Here is an 8,513-nt window from a genome sequence, read left to right as displayed (position 1 = left end):
GCGCTTGTACCACTCCTATTTCCAAGCTCCCAATAGCAAGTGATGGAGCGGCCCCGCACTCTTCTTACTGTAGCAATATCTCTAATCTCTACTCCTATAAAAATCTGAGTTAGTGATGATGGTGTGCCTGCCATCTTTCATTTACAGCCATCCGATTTGCATCCAACGCGTCTGAGACAATCTATGGCAATTTTACAAATAACCCCCTGCCACTCCAGTTCAGTGTTTAGCCCATCTCTACCCCACCTCATCTAGCGCCATCTCAGGAAAGAAAGAAGGATCTGGACAGGTCGGTGCCGTCGTTTGTTCGCCCCCAGGCTCCATTGCCGACCACTACCACAAACCCCTCCTCGCCGTCTCCACCATCCCCTTCCCTGTCTCCCTGACTTCGACCTGGGTAAGTATGCTGCCGATTAGGACTGGACACGAGCCAAGCCGAATTCAGACAGCCATGTTAGCTCGCTCGGAAGCAGCCAGCTCGGCTCGGCTGGGTGATGCCAACGAGCTGCATATGGGTGGCTCGGCTCGTTCTGCACTGGCTCTGTTTATCCTGAGCGGCTCGTGAGTGGATGGACAAGGGAGGTGCATGCTGTGGATGTGCTGTGAGTGATGGTGGTCACCGCCGGCCACCAGGGCGTGCCAGAGCAAGTGGCGGTGCGGCGTTTAGGCGGAGGGCACGCACCTGCCGACGTTGGTGAGGACGCAACACACGCAGAGAAGAACATGGGTGGGCAACACGTGAGCATCTGCGTGCGTGTGTGCGCTCGGCGACGAAAGCATGCCTGTGTGCATGCGGCGGGGACGGATTATGGATGCGTTGGGAAGAAGAAGAGAATGTAAGAGGGAGGGAGGTGTGAGCAACAGCCGTGTGCGGCGGCGGGGGGGATGGATGCATCGCGTGGGTCAGTGGGTACATGCTGCTCATCTAGGTCACCAAATAAGGATAGCTTCGTATTGGGCTTGGGCTGCTCTTGTAGCCTATACATTTCGCTGCTAATTTAAAAAAATACTGGGCTGGAAACGAGCCACAACCCCAACATTTAACCACCGGAGTCGTTCGAGCCCCAACGTTTCACTGCCTCCCCTGTATTCTTGCTTCAGCAGCCCCAACTGCGACCACAACGTCTGTGTCCTCCCCTGTCTCCTCCAACACCAACCCCCACAAGTACGTTGGTGGCTACGCCCTGCTCATCCTCGGCGGCGCAGCCACCACCTACTATTATTTCCCCCTTCCCGGCTACGCAATCCATGTTGATCACACTCTCATAGATGGAACAGAGTGTGGGGAGGTGAGATGCACTGCCCTTCGCCTTCTGATCTGACAAGGACCAATGTATGGGTATTGATGAAGAAGAAAATCTTCTTCTGCAGTTGCAGATATGTAATGGTAACATATGGAAGAAATGCCTATTCTGTAGTTGCTCGGCCCGACTCAGCTCGGCACGGCAAGGATCTAATTATAGGTTTGTCCTATTTTTTTACTTGATTGTTGCATAAGAAATGCCAGAAGGAAGATGGGACATGAACTTGGCTCTTGAGCTCAAATAATATCAATAAAATTTAAAGAAATCTTTTGGAAACAAACATGTAGAACTATTTGTGCAACATTTCATGAAAAAATAACATTAATGTTGGACTAGAAAAATAAACAAATCGTTAAAAAACTATTTTAAAAGCTTTTTTTGGCAAAGCACCACAAGTGTTTTTTCTTCATGAAGTTTTGCATGCAGCTTGAACACTGGAACGTGTTTGTTTGCAAGAATAGGTTTGTTATGTTTGCTATTCTGCCTGCATTTACTCTTCACCCGGATGCTTGTGAGCTCAAAAGCAGAATGAATATATCCAAAGAAACATATTGATATTTGTTACACATGAGATGACCACCACATAAGTTGTGAAATAAACTACTCTAGATCAATGCATTTTGGTTAGCCGTGCAACGCACGGGCATCTTACTAGTTTTATAAAAAAACCGAGTTGGTGATGATGGTGTGCCTGCCATGTTGCAATATAGACCGTCCGATCTATATCTGACGGATAGAAAGCAAACTATGGCAATTTTGCAAAAAGATACCCGCACCTCTCTCCACATTTGCAGATAAGGCCTTCCCTCGTTCATCCTTATCTCCCACAACCTCATTGTTGAGCAATTAAAAAAAGAAGCCTTTGGAACAATCTGGCATGGTGGCCGCTGCCGGCGTCGTCCATCCCCATGCCTCCGCTCAGTCCGACCATCAATCACCACCACGCCCCACTCCTCCTCACCTTATCTCTCCTCTTTCTCGAGATATCATTAGTTTTTACACATGGGATTACTCCCGCATGGGTCAATCACAACAGGTGTTTTGTAAAAAAAAGTGCATCTTGATGTTCCGTGCAATGCACGGGCATCTTGCTAGTGGTACTAAACTTTCCACACTTCCCACCACTTGCGATACACATGCATGGGCCTTTGAGATTAATCAGGGATTATTGTCTTATATGGGCCTAAGTCCATCCATAATCTAATAGAATAAAAGCAGAATGTAGATTTGCAGTCAGCCACAACAATGTGCAACATTGGCTACAACGAGCTTTGTCACACGATGCGGTGGGTCATGCATTGAGTATATGTATCCATAGCTAGTTATGAGCGAGCATTTTTTAAGATTATATATCCATCAGTTGGATATAAGCAATGCTCTTATTTGTTGATAAACATGGTCAAACCATGTTTGACCAGGGAGGGAGTATTTGTGTCATTTAATTTCCTAGTTGTTACACCAAAATAGGTGTATTAGTCATGTTGGAATGAATGAACATGTGGATTCTAATTCAGGCATGTTAGAATGAATAAACATGTGGATTCTAATTAACATTGGTTGTTTTGTAAGCTTTTTTTCTTTTCGAAAAGGAGGTTGAAACCCAGGTCTTTGTATCACTGCGATGCACACAACCATGCGTCGTCATAAGTTCATTTTGTCAGTAAACATCAATCATGAGCTTGCATAGATATACTTGCAGTTGCAGACTCCTAAGTGTGTGTACACCAGATAGACACTAGCTAGTACCAGGCCAGTAGCTAGAATTGTGCAGGTAACTATTAGTGGGCGGCGTGAGGTGGTGATACTTTGCCCTAGAAAAGAAGCTGCGGTGTCATAGTACTACTGCCGCGGTAAAAGGCGTGCGTGGGTACATCTGCATTTAAATAGCATCCATTCTGCAACTGGAAAACACGCCTGTGCTCTCTGCAATGTGTAAAACCAGCCATTTGAAGCAAGTTGCACCCTCCACATCGGAAAGCAGCACTGGCAATAAGACTCGGACCTAACTCGTAAGTGGATCATGCATGGAAGTAGCATGCCTGGTGAAAGTGCGTTCAGAAAGCAGGGAGCTGAGCTGAGATGAAAATGAAGAAGAGCGCACAGCACAGTACGTGGTACACTTGCATATATGCTCTCCGGCCTACCTGCTTCACCTCTTTCCCATAAATAAGGAGGTGCAAAGAGCTGCAAGTTTAGGTAGAGATTGCTATAAACGGGTTGAAAGGCGAGGCCCCGGACATCCCCAACCATATATATGTGCAACATAGGCGAAAGAGATATGTGTGTGCTCTCTGAAAGGAAGCGATCGCACCACCATTAATGGGATGCGGCAGCTATAGGTTCCATGCAACCAACAATGGCCTACCATTGCGCCAACACTCCTTGAAATGGCATGGAGTGAGGCAAGGACAGCATGCAGACAAAGCACAAGCGATAGCATACAAGTAGTAGCAGAGAGGAAAACTACTACTAGTACTACCTAGACGTGGGGAAATGAGATAGTTACAAATCATCAACTAGAGTACTACCTTTTCTTGTGGGGATCAATAAAGCTAGTAGTACATTATGGAGTGTTAGCGCAATATTTAATACTGTAGCATTTTTTTTGAGAATTAATATAATGCAATTTAGATTATTAAGCATCCATTCCCAGTAGTTCTAGTTTAGTAAGCATGCTTTTTTTAGAATTAATATATATATTTCCATTGTCGAAAAAGAACATTACTCCCTCCGAACCGTCATATGTGTCATGGTTTTAGTTCAAATTTATCATTTAGGATGTGGTGCAGCTATGGTGTAAAACATGGCAACAATAGCATATGCATGCATATACTTACCCTCACCCACTGACCCAGATATCCTTAGCTCTTAGGTACTACTACTAGTACTATCAAGGAGATAACAACAATACTAGTACTAGCAGTAACTCTTTTGCATATGGTTTGCACAGAACTATATGTAGTAGGCCACCGGATAGTTTGCTTGTTTAATAAAGTAGCCAGTGCTCGAACAAGGCAGTCAAGCAATATTCCTTCCACGCCCTCATCCCTAGGAGAATGTTTTTGGGGCCCTTCCAAGTTCTCCCAAGCCCCAAGATACGGCTGCTGGCATGCATGCATGTGACCAGTTTGTGTGACATCCCAGTAAACTAATGAGGGTGATTATACTCTGCAGTCCATGCATGCATGCAGTACAAGGAAATGACACCAAAATCGGTGCAAGAGATGAATCATTAGGTGACAACTTTTTGGTTTGGGCAGGTGAACCGGGGGCTTGTGAATGCCTAACTAGAAACAAAAGCAAATGAGTGAAAAGTTGCTGCATTCTTACCCACTTGACATGAGATAAAGAGGATGGAGGGGGCAGAGATGCAAGGAGCACGATGGTGGGAGAGGGGATAGCATGGCAGTGTACCTTTAGGTTTACAAATATAATTATAGATGGATGGTACAAATGGCCTGCTCAAGGACCTACAGATGGCCATCATATGATATAATAATACCATGTGAGGAGAGAGAAGCAAGTTAAGTTTCTATCTTTCTTTCTTTCTTTCAGGGAGTGGGATGTTTGTCATACGTACTTATTCTCTTGCGCCCATGCCCTCCACTTCTCCTAGCTACCCCCCTCGCTAGTGCTTTTCATGGCTGGAAGATTCTTGGCTCCGGGGCGATGGTGGCGAGACATGACATCTCAGAGCTTTGCCTGCTAGTACAAGAAAAAGGAAGGCAGGGAGAGGTGACAGATAGAAAGACAAGCTTATAAAAATCAGGCAGCAAGATGTACACCAATATAATCAGTTCAACTGGAAATGACACTAAAGGACACATATTATTACATGCTCTAAATACCTCTTCTGATCAACTTTGGATGAGCCTATATATGCATAAACCAACAAGCACAGTAATGAAGAGGAATTTGTAATTGTATATGAAAACCAAGATGATGGTACTTGTACTCATTGTATGTAACATAAGTAACAAATAATATAAGCACAAAGTTACATGCTACCACTACAAACTTGGAAGCCATCGGTCCCCAAACGATCTGCATCTACACACAAAGCTGGAACACCGTGCATGCATGCAGTGCATTGTTGTTACCACCAAACACACTGTAGCTCGGTCCTCTCCCCACTCCTACAGGTCTCCTAAAGTTGGCCCTGCAAACCAGAGAAACCGCACCACCACATGCGCCATGTACGTACTGGATAGGTGGTATGTACCGAGGCCTAGCTAGCTAACTCCAAGCCAGCCTAAAAATAAGCTTCACATGGGCTAGCATATGGTAGCATCCATGGCACCGATCAACAGAGATTAAAATGCTGTGTACTCTGATAGTCTGATGTGTTAGAGCTAGCTAGCCCCCAAGTCGATCACCAAACACAAATGAACGGCTAGAGCACAACTCCAAGGAAGAAGAAGAAGAACAAGAACACCAGAAAGAAAGAAAGAAAGAAAGATATCAAACACCATATCCACCATCTTATTAAACCTTTGTGCCCTATCTCCAGCTGCAGCTTGGAAGCGCATGCATGCACGCACAGCCGACGATGAACTATGCATGCATGGGCGCCGCCGTCCACGTTACCAGGTGCCGCCGCCGCCGATCATGCCGTTCCAGAACCCCGGCGTGTCGGGCTGCCCAACGGGGGTGCCGTTGCCTTGTTGCTCCTTGTTGCCTTGCTCGAACTGATGGTCGCCGCCATCCACGCCTGCGCCAGAACCACCACCGCTCTCACCGCCACCGGCGCCAGAGTTTGCCGTCGGCTTCAAGTCCTCGAACGCGAACAGCAACCTGCCCGACCTGTCCTGCATCCCTTGCATCCCGGCACCGGAGCCGTACCCCGCCATGGAAGCCCCGCCCACCGAACCGTGCGCGTCCAGCGAGAAGCCTAGCAAGCTCTGCGACTGCGGTGGCGCCGGCGCGCGGAACTCCCCGAGCGAGAACCCCGCGGCGCCGTACTCCCCGGGCATCTGCATCGGCATCTGCAGCGGCATATAGCAGCCGGTGCTCCGGAGCAGCTCCATCGCGGAGAGCGCGCCACCGGCACGGGCGCCATTGGCCGCCATTCCGCCGCCGCCCGGGTTGCACATGCTGCTGCTCTCCAGGCTCGGGAACGCCATGTAGTCCGCCTGCGCCTGCATCCCGCCTTGGTGGTGCGGGAACGCGAGGTTCAGGTCGTGCGCTGCGCCCTCGTGCGCCAGCTTCGGGTTCTTGTTCGGCGCCGCCCCGAGCATGGACGAGTTCGCGACGGACGCAGTCGCCGAGGCAGCCGCTGAGGCGCTCGCTGACGCGGACGACGACGAAGAGCGCTTGTTCTTGCGGGAGCCGCCGCCGACGGGGACGTTGCGCAGCGACCCGCCTTCCGTCCAGTACCGGCGGCACGTCTTGCAGAAGTAGCGCGGCTGCTGGAGGCTGTAGTTGTTGTAGTAGCAGAACTTGGTGTTGGTGGAGTTGCACCGGGGACAGTTGATCGCCTTCTCCTTCTGCGGCCGCGGCCGCCGCTCCGTGCTACCCGCTCCAACCCCGGAGGCTGCCACTGCCATGGCCGGCGTCCCGCCCCTCATGGGGCCTCCAGCCCCAGGCGCCGACGACGGGGCCTGCGCCGGTGGATTCGGATTTGAGCCTTGCACCTGCTGGTTCGAGCTTGGTGCTCCCATCAGCATCTCCTCCATTGGCTTCACCAGCCCTAGCCCCTGAGGACACAGACACACACATAGTGCAGCACTTGATCAGTCAGAAGTTGAGAACAAACGATGATCAACACAAGCCCACTACATGCCAAGCTAGCTAACACCTAGAGCAAGCAAGAACAAAGTGAAGAAAGATAACATGTGGTGAGCGAGCATGCAGAGGTCAGGGGGGAGGCTGTGGGGGGTGGGGGCGTCAAGAATCTCTACGGTGCAACTAAGAACCAAGCAAAAGGATACAAAGGGAGATTAGAGGCAGCTAGCAGAGAAAGGCAAAGGAAAAGGTGATAAGGGCCGGGGAAGAAGAAAGGATGAAAGAGAAACACACCACCACACACAAAAAACACAACTTTGCTTGTGCTGTTGTAGGGTTGTGGTACTGCCACACATCACCAGGACATGGCTGCTGCTCTCCTCTTTTGATGCGAGGCAACAAGGAGAGAGAAGAAAAGCTATGAGAAAGGAAGGGGGAGGTGAGGTGAGGAGGGGATAAAAAGGATGATGGTGAGGAAAGGGGGATTAGAAAGAGGGGAAAAGAAAGGTGATGGTGCGTGTTTTCATGGATCAAAAGGGGAGGAGGGCAGCAGAGAGAGGATTAAAGCCGCAGGCCGGGGGCTCACCTTCACCTTCACCTTAAAGCCTATGGAGAAGGGAGAGGGGTCCTGATTGTGTTGCAGATGCATAGATCTACACAAAGCATAACATATAAAGGAAGAACACGACCCAAGAGGACATCCACACAGAGGGAGATCATGCTCCCATCAGAGAAAGCGCGCGCACACCAAGAACCATGTCACAGAGAGGAGGATGAACAGGCCGCGGCGAGATCAAGGAGAAGAGAAGCCAAATTCTCACAAGGAGATTTACCTGGGGCCAGTGGGCTGCATCCATGCGAAGGCTCCAATCGCCAGGCTACCTCCCAAACAATTCTTTCCCCAGAAATCTGAATACCAGGAGGAGGACGACGGCCGGAAGACGAAGAGGAGCTCCTGCGGCTTGCTGAGCTGCTTCTGGTAGATTTCTTGAGCGGATGGAGGGGAGAGAGAGGAGGAAGGCGCTGTGGTTGGGCAGTGAGTGGAATTGTCCCTCCTATGTCCGCCCTTCCCACATACGTTTTGCTCAAATAGCTAGGCCAGTAGTGGATTCCCTCCCCCTTCTTTTTTAATATTTCCGTATGCCTCTCACAGCTACTCCAGCTGCCAGAAGCTCGGTGAGGGGATTGGATTTGGAGCAGATGGATGGATGTGCGACGTACTGTGAGGAAGGAGGGGGAGGAAGGGGGTGGAGAGGTGTTCTTGCTCGATCGGAGGCCGCGAGGAGTCGGCCGGTCGGTCAACCGGCCGGGATTCCATCGACCATTGTAAGGGAAGGCAGGCACCAAGGGAGGAAGCCCAGCTGGGAATGGCGGTTTGGTGGGGGCCTCGCACTCGCACGTGCCGGCGACACGGCCTTCTAAATTCCCTGGGCGTCACTGTTTGGTGCAACCTTTTTTTCCTTTCTTTTCCGTTCTATTACGCGA

The 8,513-nt window shown here is 49.7% G+C and overlaps 1 protein-coding gene across 4 annotated transcripts; it reads right to left on the bottom strand.

The window, feature by feature from the left end:
* Positions 1-5,613: 5,613 nt before the first annotated feature.
* On the bottom strand, positions 5,614-8,313 carry LOC125539330 (dof zinc finger protein 1). Of its 4 annotated transcripts, XM_087544663.1 has the most exons (3): positions 7,323-7,818; positions 7,137-7,211; positions 5,614-7,031 (listed from the first exon to the last, which is right to left on the bottom strand). In XM_087544663.1, the coding sequence occupies exons 1-3, from the start codon at positions 7,382-7,384 to the stop codon at positions 5,888-5,890; spliced, it is 1,281 nt and encodes a 426-aa protein (XP_087400789.1). In that variant the 5' UTR covers positions 7,385-7,818; the 3' UTR covers positions 5,614-5,887. The 4 variants fall into 4 exon arrangements, with proteins under 4 accessions (XP_087400789.1, XP_048558718.1, XP_048558719.1 ...); XM_048702761.2 differs by lacking the exons at positions 7,137-7,211; positions 7,323-7,818 and adding an exon at positions 7,862-8,313 and having other exon boundaries at positions 5,614-7,000; XM_048702762.2 differs by lacking the exon at positions 7,137-7,211 and having other exon boundaries at positions 5,614-7,000; positions 7,323-7,814.
* Positions 8,314-8,513: the final 200 nt, after the last annotated feature.

The sequence above is a fragment of the Triticum urartu genome, chromosome 2A (assembly GCF_056163025.1).
Source record: "Triticum urartu cultivar PI428250 chromosome 2A, HENAU_Tu73, whole genome shotgun sequence".
Taxonomy (NCBI): domain Eukaryota; kingdom Viridiplantae; phylum Streptophyta; class Magnoliopsida; order Poales; family Poaceae; genus Triticum; species Triticum urartu.
This window is presented reverse-complemented; position numbering and strand designations above follow the sequence as displayed.

Excerpts from the sequence above, each read along its gene's own strand:
- LOC125539330 (XM_087544663.1), bottom strand. The coding sequence starts at position 7,384 with ATGTGTGGCAGTACCACAACCCTACAACAGCACAAGCAAAGTTGTGTT. Across the intron at positions 7,212-7,322 it reads TGTGTTTTTTGTGTGTGGTG|TTGCACCGTAGAGATTCTTG; the intron begins GTGTGTTTCTCT and ends CTTGGTTCTTAG. Across the intron at positions 7,032-7,136 it reads TGCATGCTCGCTCACCACAT|TGCTGCACTATGTGTGTGTC; the intron begins GTTATCTTTCTT and ends TGACTGATCAAG.